The sequence below is a fragment of the Sinocyclocheilus anshuiensis genome, unplaced genomic scaffold (assembly GCF_001515605.1).
Source record: "Sinocyclocheilus anshuiensis isolate Anshui unplaced genomic scaffold, SAMN03320099.WGS_v1.1 scaffold319, whole genome shotgun sequence".
Classification (NCBI taxonomy): domain Eukaryota; kingdom Metazoa; phylum Chordata; class Actinopteri; order Cypriniformes; family Cyprinidae; genus Sinocyclocheilus; species Sinocyclocheilus anshuiensis.
The window spans coordinates 2101152-2117072 of NW_015552566.1; the positions used below are offsets into that span (position 1 = coordinate 2101152).

General features: G+C 39.4%; 1 protein-coding gene across 6 annotated transcripts in view; it reads right to left on the bottom strand.

Annotated features, from left to right (window-relative positions):
- LOC107664918 (unconventional myosin-XVIIIa-like) overlaps window positions 1-15921 on the bottom strand; it is a 111909-nt gene that overhangs the window by 35090 nt on the left and 60898 nt on the right. For all 6 annotated transcript variants that reach the window (XM_016455604.1, XM_016455603.1, XM_016455602.1 and 3 more), the window contains 7 exons: window positions 14007-14148; window positions 13738-13897; window positions 12949-13135; window positions 11463-11700; window positions 10844-10953; window positions 9899-9964; window positions 4273-4401 (listed from right to left, as the gene is read on the bottom strand). In XM_016455604.1, coding sequence (XP_016311090.1) covers window positions 4273-4401; window positions 9899-9964; window positions 10844-10953; window positions 11463-11700; window positions 12949-13135; window positions 13738-13897; window positions 14007-14148 — 1032 coding nt within the window. The remainder of the gene's footprint in view (window positions 1-4272; window positions 4402-9898; window positions 9965-10843; window positions 10954-11462; window positions 11701-12948; window positions 13136-13737; window positions 13898-14006; window positions 14149-15921) is intronic.

Consider the following 15921-nt stretch of genomic DNA (forward strand, 5'->3'; position numbering starts at 1 on the left):
TAATTTACAGTTTTCACCTCTGATATTATAACAGTGATTAAGAATTAAAGATATTTATTGACTCGGAAGTATGCTGATGTCTTTTTGTCTGTGCTGTTGCCATGGTGAATCATAATTTTGGAGCTCCATTGATCATGACTTCTCATAGTCGTGGTGCACGTGCTAAACTCAGAGTCAACCTACTCAGAGTGGATTGAACTAACACAATTTAGCTGTTTTGAAACCAAAAACTCAGAGTTTCCCATCTCAGGGTAAGTCAACTCAGAGTTTAAGTTTCAACTCAGAGTTGGTTAAACCTCCTTATTGAAACAGGCCCCAGGACAGTACTAAATAAAAAATAACATGCAATTTTCACGAGCTCTCTTATTTTGTTAAAATTATTAACGTATTTCCATATTCTGCAAGGGGTTTGTAAACTTATGAGCACAACTGTGTATATATATATATATATACAGTATTTTTTTTTTTATATATATCTATATCAAACCAATTTAGAGTAATTTGTTCATAAATCAAATTAATAAATTAAAATTACAAATTAATTCAACTTGAGAACTTCGATTTTTCATATTTATAGCATGGCATGAACACACAGTCAGTCATCTCACACATCTCAGTGTGCTACTCACTTATTTCCACTCTATACTCAGAAAAAAAAAACGCCGCTCTACTCCATCTAGTGGACATAAACATGGCTTACATACTAACCCTCAGCAAAACACCCATTACTTGTGATGATCACAGGAAGAATAAATGGAAAACAAACACATTTTCTTCAATGAGGCCGTCAGAAGGCTATACAGAGGAGTGATTCTGGAGTCGTACCAACTGTGTAGAAATGCAGCTCGAAGCAAAAGCCCCAAGCTCCTTTGAGTAATTCAATTAAACTTCAATACTACTTGGCAGCTGATTTAAACCCTGCATAAGATTTACATGGTGCAGGAACAGGGACGATTCAAGTAATAGAGGATTATCTGGAAACCCAATTAGACAGGCCCAATTCAGCACATTAACGGGACCGAGTCCGTGCATGTTGCGTTCGAGCTATGTCTAATTTGTCACGGCGAGAAAGCTTCGGCACAGAACAGAGGCGGCGCGTGGCCGACATATGCACCGCAGCTCATTTGCCACGCTTTGACCACAACAAATGCCACAAACAGTCATCTAAACAGCTTGTAAGAGACGGCGAAATCAGGAAGAGCTTCCTAATTAAAATGGCCGTCTGGAGGATATGGTGCCTGTGAGCCCTGGGCCCTGGCAGGAGCGGATGCTACTCCAACAAAATCGCCCACAACCCTTCCAACAGGTGTGTGGTGTGAATTTGAATACGGATCAGCAGGTGGCATTCATCTGCACGTATGAACACGAGGACATTTGAGCGCACTCACACGTGTCTGCGAGGGCACCTGTTCACACTTGGAGCGAAAGCTTGCGTCTTTAGGCAATGAGTTAATTAGACACACAATTGGCATTCGTGAAATTCCCAGCTCCCTCTAGTGTCATTTCCGCTGAACGTCAACGAAACTTGGGGAGGAGCCGACGAGCTTCAAAGAAGCCCACGTGGAGTTGTTCTCCTTTCAGATGCCCCCCACAGAGACAAACAGAAAGGAGGAGAGAGGAAAGACAGAGAAATCTGGAGGGACTGAAGGCTTAGAACGCACTCTAAAACTGGAACAGACTTCAAGGTGCTGAGATCCCTCCATTATCGATCTGAGAGAGAAACAAGCAAATTGATTTTGCATTGTGGCAACTGGTTTGCCACAGGAAGCCTGGTCCCACATGGCTGTCTCTCAGGGATCTGCTGTAAAGATTCAACTCAACACTGCTTGTCTTGACATGATTAAATACATCCTATAAAACAGAAATGACTCCATCACATACTTAGGTCTTTCCATTTCCACTTTCCACTTACTTTTTTAGATTTAGAAGAAGATATGATACTGAGATTCTGTCGAAGACTGTTTTCATCACTAGGTCAGGGGCCTTTGTAGTGTCACATAACTAGACATTTAATCAGAGCAATGGTTCAATTTGCACATTATTCTAGCCAAGAAACACAAAACAGAATGGAAGAGACCATCGTATGACAAGAAAAATAACTGACCGTAGTTTTTGTTGAATAATACTACAATATAATTCCATTCAAACGTTTGGGGTAAGATTTTTTTGATGTTTTTGAAAGAAGTCTCTTATGCTCACCAAGGCTGCATTTATTTGACAAGAAAATAAAATTGTTCTCTATTGTAATATATTTTAACATTTATTCCTATGATGGTAAAGCCGAATTTTCAGCAGCCATTACACGTCACATAATCCTTCAGAAATCATTCTAATATGCTGATTTGCTGCTCAAAAAACATTTCTTAATAAATCTTGATACATTTTTTAAATTATGCGACAAATAGAAAGTTTAAAAAAAAACAATTTATTTGAAAGATAAATCTTTAATGCTTCCTTGCTGAATAAAAGTATTTCTTCAAAAACCTTACCCCAAAATTTTGAAAGGTAGTGTACAAATAAAGACTTGTTAATGTCTATTTCATTCAAGTATTTTAAATAAATACTAAAAAAGACAGAGAGAATGTCCATTTGTGGCAGATTGCAGACAAAAAAAAAAAAAAACTATACAACGTACCAATTTATTTTTACGAACATACCTTTGAAAACATGGCATAATATCAAATTCTGCTTGTGGATATTTAATTTTAGTAAGTTCCTCAAAGAGTGTACTTGAAAATTTATTTCAAAGATCTGATGTCACTATCCAGAAAACCAAATTCTGTGATTATTTCATTCTCAAAAGCTCTTTTTGTGTACCTTGACTTCCAGAAATGGCCTAAAACCATTCAATCAGATTACAGCTGGTCAGAAAAAGAAAGTGTTTGCATTTTTGCATGTAATATTCATTATATAGTCACTGAAAAGTCCATGGGCGTCTGAGGTTATGGCCCATCAGGAGACTTTCTACAGCTGCCTACAACCCAGTACAAATCCCCAGACTCATCTCTCAGTCTAGCGTAAAGCACAGGTTTCTGACATGTGCTTGACAAAAGATTTATTTCTAAGGAAATATATATATATAATATATTCCTTTGGGGACAGGTTGCTGTGATTCAGAGGCATCCAGACAAGGCTCTTTGTTGGGACAATTATTTTACAGAAAGCGGAAAATAACAGTGAACCTGCCAGCAAATGGAAAGCCACAGCACTTAGTCAAGAACTTTTTCAAAGAAGTTAAACAAATCTAGAAGTACACAAGCCATCTTTTATGGCAACAGCTATAAAGTGGTTCACCTACAAATCAGTGTTACAAAAGATGCCTTACAAGGAGCCCTGCTAAACAACAGAGGTACAAAAACTGGATCTAACTGAAGAAAGCAACCCCTACTTACATCTACGATACAAACAACAGCCCACAAGTGCAAACAAACTCATTCAAACTCCCTTTACTTACAGCAAAACATCCAGTAAACAGTCTTGTCTCCTATCAAGAGCTCTGAGGTAAACTGAAAACAAAGTCTCACCAAGGAAAGCCTTCTTGGTTTGTGTACAACACTGAAAGAGGAAGTGGATGTTGTTGATGAAGCTGTACTGCCAAGGCAGCTGACCACTGAGGGCCAACAGCAGCGTGAGGAGTTACATCAAGCCCACCTCCTCCTTTCACACGAACTTTACTGAGACGGGGCCCAGTCTTCGCAAGAGACAGAGACAAAGTCACAGGCAACTGTAAGACCGGCCCTCACATCCTGAGCCAATCCCACTGAGGGCCGCATGAGTGTGGAAGTGAGAAAGTGAGAATAGAGCACACAAGATCAGAGACTGAAAGGAAGGCAGAACAAAATACAAGAAGCCAGGGCTTAAACCCAAAAAGAGACAGAGTGAGTGGCAAAGCAGAAATTAATGGACAGAGAGGGGGCAGGTGAGAATGCAGGGCACGCAGTGCCGGGAGAATCGATAGGCCTGTGATGGAGGGCAGTGGGGTAGGTGTCTTTTTCCCTGGAGATGCGCTGATTGAATGTTATCTATCAGCCGAGGCCACAGCCAGAAGGATTTTCTCAAGACAGCACCAACATTCTGATGGACTCTGAGACAAACCTTACGATAAATGAACTCGAGCGCTGAGAGCTCTGACTGAGAGCGGGAAAGAGACGCTCAAGCACAAAACATTTCCACTTTGCTGGAACAAAAATTGGCTTAAAATGTCTTAAATGTTTCATATAGTGTAAATTATTTACATTATGAATCCCTTTTTATGAGATCAGGCGGACTTACCTTCCTCTTCTTGAAGGCTTGTCGGGCCAAGTAGCCCCTGCACGCTGCCTGAAACAGGGTGATGTTGCGTCTGGTCTGAATATCTCTGTGCTCCTCTAGCTTAGCCAAAACACCTGCCCTGAAGAACACCTGCAAACAGACCACTGCTATGAGATGTATGGAAATACAATAAACTGTCTTACAATAAAAATGTCACTGAATTCATCACATTTGGTTAATAAAAATCGTTGATATTAAATTCTGTTTGTTAAATTTGTGTATATATATATATAGTGTGTGTATATTCAAATAAACTTAAATATATAATATAATATATACAGTGTGTATATATATATATATATATGTTAGTGATGCGCGGATGGCGGTTATATCCGCGGGCGCTGCGGATAATCCGTATTATATATTTAAGTTTATTTGAATACACATATATATATTAGGGCTGGGCAAGTTAACGCATTATTATCGCGTTAACGCATTAATTGATTAAACTCTCGCTCAGCACAGTGGAGTGCATCGTTTTGTTAACTTTGTCGTTTATTATTTTGAGTCGTTTGGGATGCGGTAAGACACGGCCCTCTAACAATATATTGCTTTACAGATCTATCACTTTTGCTACTCAGAAATGTTAACGCAATCATGCTGCATGTATCAGAAGTTCAGCGCTCTGACACTACATGTGTGCCGCGCCCAAACCCAACTGAACTGCACTCTGGCCCACCTCTTCCAACCGAGCCAGGGCCGGCTAAACAAACCGTGGCACGGAGCGATCGCACTAGTCAAATGAACCGGGCTTTGGGGGTCAAACGCGCTCGGGCACGGTTAAGATTGCCTAGTGTGGGTACACCCTTAATCTCCCGCATCCCCCACACACACACGAGTCTCTACCCGCCCACACCCGCACTTGCCTATCAAGTGTTGTCCCGCGCCGCACTCTGCTGCGTCGGGTCCCGCGATAGTGCAGTTCTCTACTCGAAAGGTCCCTGTTATAATGTTATGATCGAGGCTCTGGACTCTGAGCATAACTTGTTTTTCTATAACAAACTATAATTAAATTATTTAAATTAATACATTTGTCAGACACTTTTACCCAAAGGGTCTTAGAGATACAGTAATGCAAAAATACAAATATATATTAAAAATATTTAAAAAAAGGTTTATATAATTATAGGTTTAGGATCAGTAAGACTGTATTTCAAATAAATAAACACTTTTATAAAAAAAAATAAATAAATAAAAATAAAAAGCATATTACAATGATTTCTGAAAGAATCGTGTGACACTGAAGACTGGAGTAATGGCTGCTTTCAACTTTGCCATCACAGGAAATTACATTTTATAATATATTGCAAAATATTAAAAGAGACCGTTGTTTTAAATTGTAACAATAGTTCACAATATTACATTTTTTACTGTACATTTGAATAAATGCAGCTTTGGTGAGCATACAAATTACTCAAAAATCTTCCAGACCCCAAACTTTTGAACTTGTGTATAATTATTATTTTTAATTAAAAATAAATAAATACACATACAGTGGGTACGGAAAGTATTCAGACCCCCTTCAATTTTTCACTCTTTGTTATATTGCTGGACTCAAATGAAGGTGTAGAACCATCTCAAGGATGATCAGAAGAAATGGACAGCACCTGAGTTAAATATATGAGTGTCACAGCAAAGGGTCTGAATACTTAGGACCATGTGATATTTCAGTTTTTCTTTTTTAATAAATCTGCAAAAATGTCAACAATTCTGTGTTTTTCTGTCAATATGGGGTGCTGTGTGTACATTAATGAGGAAAAAAAATTAACTTAAATGATTTTAGCAAATGGCTGCAATATAACAAAGAGTGAAAAATTGAAGGGGGTCTGAATACTTTCCGTACCCACTGTATATTAACATATATTATTTAGATCTATATAAGTGAGTGATATACATAAAATTTCATAGTCCCAGATTTTCCTTTCCTGCAAATAAGTTCTGCAGCCACCCTGTCTGAAAGCGTGAGGATTTCCTCTGAACCTCTGCCCATGCTCTGTTTACTCGTAATTTTCCGCTCTGTGGTGGGGGTGTCAAACCGAGTTGGATTAACACTTCGGAATCCAACTCCATTAGGCCATTTAATCAGAGAAATTTGAGGGAAGTGGACCTTGCGTTTTTTCCAGACGTGCATTCATCAAACTCTGTGGACATGGTCTAATTGCATTAGCATTCTATTAGTTTTCAAGATGGATTAATCTAGATGAACAGAATCCTAATTAAAACCGCACAGAATCTGGGGTGTACCTGAGAGCCTGTGCTGGAAAGAAGTACTGCTTTGGGAAATTGGTTCGAGATATATATATATATATTTATTTATAGAGAGAGTGTGAGAGAAAGAGAGAGAGAAGGGAAGATGAGAGTCCACTGCTGCAATTACTACTCATCTGTGGGAATGGCAACAAATGCCTCTTGATTGAGCCTTTATCTGGAGCAGCTCTGCAGTATAATCTTCCTTTTTACATCAAAGGCAGCCAGAGCCTTTCAGTGATGTAGAGCCTCGGTTATTGTTATTACAGGAGGCAATCTCTCAGAGCTCCAAGCATCACATCATAGGAGAGAATGGAGTGTAATGAAATGATTCCATATTCATGTAAAGTTTGACAGCTTTCGGACCCCACGGCATTCAACTGCCAACCCAATGGTACCACAAATAAAAATAAAGGACAATACGTTTACCTGAAATGCTCCCCACAACCCTTTACAACCCCGTAAATTAGAACATCAGGACTGAGCTACCTGCTGTGCAGCCAAGACACACACACACACACACTTATCTGCTTTCAGGCAGGTGTAATATCAGAGAGGGACCTCTCCACCTCAGGAGAGTAGCAAGGGAAAATTGAGCTTCATTTCTCAATGTCAGTGAAGATGTGCCACAAAAAAGGCCTGATATCACCAAAACGAGAAATTCATTCATGGTCCTCTCGAGTCAAATGTAAGATTAGGTGGAGATGCTAAAATACTCACAGCTACATTACCCACAGCACCAGGGAACATGTGCGAGAAACTATTTTACTGAATTACATCATCCTAAGAGACTCTGTTGGAAGCGTTCACTTGAAGAACATGATGATAGTGTTCAGAAATGTCTCTGATGCATGCGGCTGCTTGTTAGCCAAGTCACCCCATGACATTCACCAAGCAGGCCTGTGATTCGCCAGGCTTTTCCTCACAATAGCACCGAAGGTCAGCGTGGTGGAAAGGTCCCTTCACGCGGGTCAAATGGCAGCGTTTTCCATGGAGACCAAGAGAATGACATTCCTCACGAAGAGAAGGGGAAACAAATGGCGATGGAGGAGTGCAAAGAGAAGAGCTTGTGTGTAAGTCAGTGGGGGAGTCTGTGATTTAGACGGATGTATTGTACTAAGGTGGCAACTGTACAATGACTGTTTTCAATAAGCAGCGGAGGGAGTTCATGATTGCTTAGGATCCTGTTCACATCAACGCTGACAAAAAATGTCTTAATGTTACTACAGTAGACAAAACTAAGTGGCATCTGTACACAAGAAACTAGGGGCCAGATTTACTAAATAGGGCAAATTAGTGATAGAGCGATAAAGCACAGATGGAAGGGGAAAATTCTGCGGGTGATTTACTGACAATGCGCACATTAAAGAACACAGACGCAACATCTCATTTCTATAATGACCAGCGCAATCTACCAAGAGCAGCGCAAATTACCGTCTGCTTTAAGACAGGCTTTGTTTGGGCGTTAAATAATGGCGCAAATACCAGTAATTTGACGAGTGCAAACATTAGTAAAATGCGTTGCGTGATTCATTTTAATACTCTCCTCCCATAAATTTTGCATCTGAAATGGAAACTCCTACAAATGCATATCCAATAAGGCCAGGCGCAAAAATAACTGTGTCCACACCTTTTCAGCGCTAATTCTTCACTGCACGTCTTTAGTAAATCCTGACAGTACTATTTTAATGCCAAAAGACGGTTTGCGCTGGAACAAGCTGTTAGTAAATCTGGCCCAAGTGCTTTACTTTAAATTAATTTTCCTTTAATACTTACATTTTTAAAAAGGTTTTAAAATTACTTTAAAAAAACATAAGTAAAAATAAATAAATAGATAAAAATAAGATAAAATAATAAATAGCCCTATTATTTTAAACAATACAACATGAAACAAAAACAAAATAAATAAATAAAACAAAACAAAACAAAATAAAATAGCCACTGTATATACAATCACCATCAGTGGTGTGAAGCAGAATTCTAAAATGATGGCCGCCCACAAACTAATCATTTGTGTATTTCCTGGACACGTTTTTATCTATTCCCATTTATGTAATCAGCTATTTATCAGAATGTTATTATTCTGGCTCTCTCTCCAGGTTTCTGTTCTTTGTCTGGAAGCACAATATCTTGCTGGGCTGATTGGTGTTTGTAGTGAGTTATCGTCGTGCGCCAAGCCAGAGTAAACCAAACAAAGCAAGCCGGTGCCTCGCCAGAATCAATCTATCGTCTACAGAAGATGCACAAAAGGAATTCTGCTTTAATCATTCGAAGTTTAGGGGAGACCCAGTGTGCAATAGCACAACCTTCCAGCCTGGCTCATGTGTTCATAGAAAACCTCTGAATAATTGTCTTTCTCGCTCCAACATGCCCGCCAATGAGGCCTGCCAACGATGCCAGCCATGTCCCATCTGCAGCTTAGCATTCTGGGTAAAGCGTCGGCCCAGAGCAGAGAGTGCTTCATGGTGGGAGAGGAGACGACGAGTCTTTTTGGCCGAAGCCCACCCTGCCGAACTTTCCATCCAGATGTGAGCACAGCGGCAGAGCAGATTAAAGTCTGTCTGTGTCTAAGAGGTGTAGAAGAAGCGAAGGTTTCGGCAATCTAAATGGAAATCATGCCATCTGTTTGGAACTGATCCTTGTGACTCAGGCCGAATCTGTATGCCACAAACTGACTCGATGCACTGATCCATAACATAGAGCGACTGAATACGTGAAGTCTTTCTTTTTTTAGATGAATTTAGAGCTTCATGATTATGATAAAAAAAACAATGGTGTTATTATTTAGCTCAAGTCAGTTCAGTGTTGATTCAGGGTGTGCAATAAATTGTATTTTAATCATGATCACAATTTCTGCTTCTCTCGATTTATTAAGCACAATCATCAGCAATATTTGCCCGCTGGTTATTTATCCTGGAAACCATTCATTTTAATTTGTCATTTGTGTTATCTTGCATTGGTAAGAAGCCTTCACAAGCTTTCATGGTTGCGGTTGCCAGATGTCAAGAGTTTAAATCCCCCAATCTTAAAATAAACAGACATGTCTGTGATTGGTTACAATGCTCAGCTGCTACAAAAGACAATGTAAATAGATGCAACAGGAGTAAACCGACATGATATGTGTATTGATATTTTTCCGTAATTGCAATCTTGACTTTTTTTTTTGTTGTTGATTAATTGAGAAGTGTTGAAACATGCCAGACACTTAAATTACATAAAAACTCTGCTGGCTAGAGTGAATAGCTTAGTATTGCAGGTAATGAGCCACTTCTAGGTCTAAAATCATTAGCTACACTATCGTTTTTAATGTTTAGTACATGTATTGTGAGGAATGACTTACCCTGCTCAAGCCCATGTGATAACTGCTTTTTTCCAGCTCAAGAGACTCCAGCAGCTCTTCGACAGCCTGAAACACACAGACACACACGTATAAAACAGTGAGACAAACATAAAGATCTAGTATGCCTTCCACCTCAGCAGGGCACCAAGTGGACAGAGTGCTGACTGGGGTGATCTTTCTGTCCAAAAGCTAAGCCACCTTGGGGAAACCAGGTCACAAACAACATTCTTAATGTCTGACCCCTCTCTTCCACTCACCCATGAGTGCTTTCTTCCTGACAAGATGTCAGGCAAATAACAACATAGCAGGGGATTAAAAAAATCTCGGTGGACTGATGACTAATGGCTAGAGTTTGAGCTAAAAGCACAGGGAGGTATTGAGTGCTCTCTGCAGGGGCACAGGGGCCGACTGGTGAACAGGTTCAGTGGTGAGAGACAAGCCAAAAGCCACGTCTCAGACTGAGCAGCAGCAGATAGATCACAGGTCTAATGGGGAATCTGCTGAGAATTTGTTACCAAAGAGAGATGTTCAGTTAAATATGTCCAAATGTTTAACTGATACTACATATACACACATATGTATAATGTACATATTTAAAATGTACATATATACACATATACATCCATTGTATACACCAAGTTCACATTAAGACATTACTGATCTTTGCAGACTCAATAACAGAAGCGGGGTCAGTGACAGGACAGGATGCCACTGATAGAGTCATCACTCTGGGTCCCGATTAAAGCCTTTATTGCCCTGTCACCAGAGCAGAGCTGAGATTAAGGGGGAAAAGATGTGTACTACAGCCCCATTAATCAACAACACAGCTCTCTGCCCTGAGCACTGTCATAATCAATTACATGGAAGAGCAGCTCATGAAGGAGGAGCCAAATGGCGCTTAGAGAAACAACACACTCACAAACACACACACAAAAGGACACTCACCCTTCTCTCATCGGTTACGATGTAGTTCCGCCCATGTTTCTTTGTCAGGTGGGGAGTCAGCACATCAAAGCGGCGACGGAACTCCGAAAAGACCAAATGATCGGGATAACCTTGAGGAAGAGGAGAGCCGAATGACAGGAGCATTACAGGAGAAGGACATGTGTGATTCTAGAAAGCTACAAGGTCTGTGGAGGTTCAGCAGAGAGCAGTGACGAGGGCATTGGTCAGTCGCTTATCTTGAGAATGTTCTGCTTACTCAGGACTTTAGGCTGAAATGTGCCAAAACATTTCCCTGACATTTTGCTGATTTCACTGCAATGTCTTCAAAAAGACTACTCAACAAAATAAGCCCATGAACGTCTCCAAGAATAAAAAAAATGGCATCTAGAATGCTACATAGCGTCTGGCCACAAAAGCCCTACAAAGGTCAACAAACCCTGCGAGAAAAACACGATATTCGGAAAAGTCAAACCTGCATGGAAAATTTGAACTTTGAAATCTTTCCTCTCTTCATACATTTTTCCACATTCTCTTCAAAATAAAGGTCACAGATCAATAACCAGGGTAATTCACGGTCTTTATCTTATTTTTTAAATGCCTTGCTTTTTTAAACTCCAACCTTGGCGGTAGATACGCAGGGCGTCGAGCAGTTTGGAGCCGCGCAGCTGTGCCCGGAGCAAGCACACATCCAGCTGCATGAGGCCGTTGTCACAGCTTTCTCCGTGTGCCACTATCTCCCCAGACCGAGATGAGGGTCCTCCCAGCACCTTCAAATCCCCAGCCGAAGTCTCCGTTTTAGGCAGCAAACAGTGCACGAAGTGCACCCTAGATCGCCGCACAGTGTCTATCAGCGCATCCTATGGGAAAACATACAACATAGTCACATTAAGTTTCAAGGCACTTTTTTATTTATCGGCCGCTACGGTTTTTTTCTGTTTGGCTGAAAAATGGATTTTGATAGTGCCGGGACTTCTATTTTGACAGCTCTTTCTAAAGTACGAATGTTTATTTTACAGGTTTATTTTTTTATATTGTTTCATTTTAAAATTATTTACTTCTAATTTGGTAAATACTATGTGTGATAACGGCCCAAGCAGTCACAAGGAGGATAAAAATCACGGGAGCGAATTTGGCGTCCAAAAGGTTGTTTATTTCGGGCGATGTGCAAATAAATATGTTTTAAGAACTTAAAACAAAGATTGTTGATAAAACAGTCTAAAACTAGAACTGCTGAGTACTTAAAACAATACTAACTCCCCTCCACAATATTGAGGCTGGAGTTTACCATACTTACACAGCAACACAAACTCGTTAACAAGCTCTTATTCCATCCACCCCTTCTTACTACTAGTGACGGCCATCTTAAATACACATTTTCCCACTCTTACTAATTGGAACATACCATGTTTTTTTAATCAAATAAACTCTTGTTTCACAATATGATTTATACATGAAAATAAGTAACAAGAGTTAAGTAAATAAATAAAGTAAATAAATACAAACAAGTAAATAAAGTAAATAAATACAAACAATAAGAGGACTGATAAATCAAAACATATTTGCACGTACACTTTCATAAATTAACTATAATGAGCGCTTCCCTCGAGTTCGCACTTCTTATTGCCATGCCCACTCAGCTATATTAGGAAATGCATAATTACAACAATGCATCGGAAACAATAAGAACACAGTAAAACAGTGATGGAAGACAACTTTAAGGTCTCTCCATCACACTATGTAGATAAATATACATTTAATTGCAGCACTTATCATCTTTAAATTAAATAGGAAATCAGCTATCCTGCTCTAAGATATTCCATTGGCCATCAAAAACCTGTATCGTCGACTTCTAGCCACAATGGTTGATTAATTTATTAATGAGGGTAACTAGGTTATCTAGATTTTCTACTTCATATTTTAGTGGCAGTGCTCTAATTAGCATACTGAATTTTAGCTCTAGGATCTTTAAAAACACATCTTGAGAGCCCTGCATTTTCTGTTCCAGTCAAGGAGGTCCATAATAAAGGTTCCATTCCGTTGCTCTCTGTCTAGCTGTTTTGAATGCATTAGTGTATGGATGTAGTTTTCACATTTGAAGCACTTACCACTTGCAGTTTAATCTGGATGCAGAGGGACTTCTTTTTAACAGCGGCCACGCCAGTGGTGAAGGTCTTTCTCATGCTTGTGGCCCTGCGCAGGGCCAACTGTGATCCGCCCTCAAGCCCAGCAATAGAGCCCGACAAAACTGTGGCAGCCCCTGAACGCCCCATAAACAAGCCGCTGATATTCTTCCTGCAGAGAGAAGGACCAGGGTACACACAGAATAAGCTGGATCATTTAACGCCTCCACAAGTAAATTATGCAACATTTGAAATAAGCAAAAATGTTGCCATTATACATAATCACATCTCAGCAGTTGCTTTTTCAGTAACAAGCAACATTAGCTTCCCAAACACTAAACATATAGTAAACGTTAATTTGACCAAAACAATTCAGGTAACTGCAAAAAAAATTTTTTTAAAAACATTCAATATTACTATACAGTAATAATAAATGTATTTTTATTATTTAAATTATAAAAATTCAATAAATCAAAAAAATATTTTTAATATTGCAATAATACTATTGTACTGTATAATGCAAAACAGTATTTATATGATTATTATTATTATGACTACTATTATTATTTAAAGTATAAAATATAAATCAATAAATATTACAATTTCTTGCCTGTCTTAATTTCTTCTCTTATAAACATTTAACTAAATAAATGAATGATTTTGGTTTTCACATTTTGGTTTTCACATTTAGTTATAAGCAACCCAAACTCACAGCACTCGTAGAGACGGAGTTTGCTAAATGTTTGTACCAGCAGGCAGATATTAAGGTCTTACTTCTGAGAGTCCTGCAGTAAAATGGCTGCATTCTGAGAGGCAGGATTCTGTTTGGCATGGCTCAACCAGCCGCTAGCATCATACTCCACCCAGTCAGTCCCATGGCTGTGACCCAACAGGAAGTGATGTGCCTTCTCACTCTTCAGCAGCAGGGCAGGGCCTGGGGGACGCATTGAGCGCATGAGGTTGCATGACTTTTTCATACATAAACGTCTATGTGTTATAGTATGTGCGTGGGTGGGCATGTGGGAGGTGTATTGTGTTCTGACCTTTGCTCTCTCCATCCACAGGGCTGTAATAACTGAAGAGTCTCTCCAGTAGAGTTTCCTCCGAGCCCCCGGGCTGCAGAGCTTCTTCCTCCATCAGCCACAGCAGGCCCCTCGCCTCATCTGTCCTGGCCAAGGTCCGTACCTGAATCATACGGACATGCAAGAACATTTTGTTACACTGAACTGTAGACAGGGGTCAGTAATATAAACTAGGGAGCTGGGGACACAACCGATTCAAATCCCGGACGAGCCCCAAATTTAGGTTACAACCCCACTTTTGGGCTAGAGTGTAAATACTTTTTAATGTTTAACCCTGTAAAGCCTGACATATAAATGAAGTCAGAAAAAGGACATGTGAATGTGACCACACTTATGCACACATAACATACAAACAGCATTAACCCATTATAAAAGGACCTCTAAACCTTCTGAAAGCACTACCAACTCATCACTCTCCGCCATTTCTTTTTGAAATTCTTTTCCACTAAGATTCTTCACATGAATCATCAGTGCGAATAACAAGACCCAAAAGCGTATGCTGCACTGTGGCTATAACAACTCAATCTCTCTCAAGAACTTTGTTTACTCGCAATTCAAGACCCTTTCATTCATCAGGACTGTGCATTGTTTAATTTACTTTTCATTTCATATTTCGATAATGACCTCAAGCACAACATTAGTCATTACATGAAAGCAATTACTATCCTTTATAGAATAAGAGAGAGGAGGAGAAAACGAGGGGAAAAAAGATGAGCTATTAGTCTTGGGCTCCTCATTAAAGGCCTGTATTAAGTAAGAGCTCCAGGGCAGTCAGGCAGGCATTTTTAAACCTTACACTCTGGCAGTCTACTTAAGCAATTAATACCAGTAATGGCTTCGTCCTTGTGCTGCATTACCGCACTGACACTTTGCAGGCTGCTGAATAACTGCGGATGAGACTGGTGCGGAAAAGAATTTACAGCAATTATGTTGGCTTATGAATATGCTCAGAATATGTCTTTAAATATTACTTTTCACACTGATGAGACTGTCGTCACCATGCCTCTGTACTATTTTCATCAGGCACAGATTGGCTAATTAACTCGTCAGGGTTGTTTTAACGAGTGCTTTCAATTACTTAATTTTTAAAGTGCTCATTTGACAATTTATGAATTTCTTTCAAAACTTCAGCAAACTGAAAAGCAGAGAAAGGCATAAAAGATTACATGACTACACAGGCATTTGTGTTTGCATTTCTACTTCAATTCGTAAAATCGTAATTGGTGATCATTCAAAACACCACTGGTGGCATTCAAAACACTTCATAGTGATACTCAAAGCAGCTTGTTAGAAATAAAATCACACTCATCGTCTTTGCAATCAGTCACGTATCAACTGACCCATTCTAATCTAAAACCCTTTTTTAAGCCAAGGATGCCTGTTTAAACATTAACTCTTTCCACTCCATTGACGAGTTATCTCGTCTCTTTTAAAAGAAAACGCTTCCCCGCCAAAGACGAGTTTTTACGGCTTTTCGTGTTTTCTCTGTTATACACTCAGGGGCACTATTAAATATCTGCTGAACGAGTACAAAACCTCCCGAACAAAAACACACGTGAACAGGACAGAAAAACTAGTGATCTCTTATGTAAACAGATGCATATGAAAAATAATGCGATCATCGGCAATAGACAGCATATAAATGAAAACTGCATAATGTTACAGAGTAAAATGTTGATCCAGGAAGTGGTATATGTCTGTGCAAGCTTTGGAGGTTTTGATGGAAGCGATTTACTGGATTTATGCTTTGATAATTGTACTGAATATTATCCAGATGTAGTTTTTGATATGTGATTTTCTCACCTTTTTGCTCAAAATTATGCATTTTTATGAAACCTACCATTTAAGTGTTGATAAAAAAAGAATGCTTTAAGCT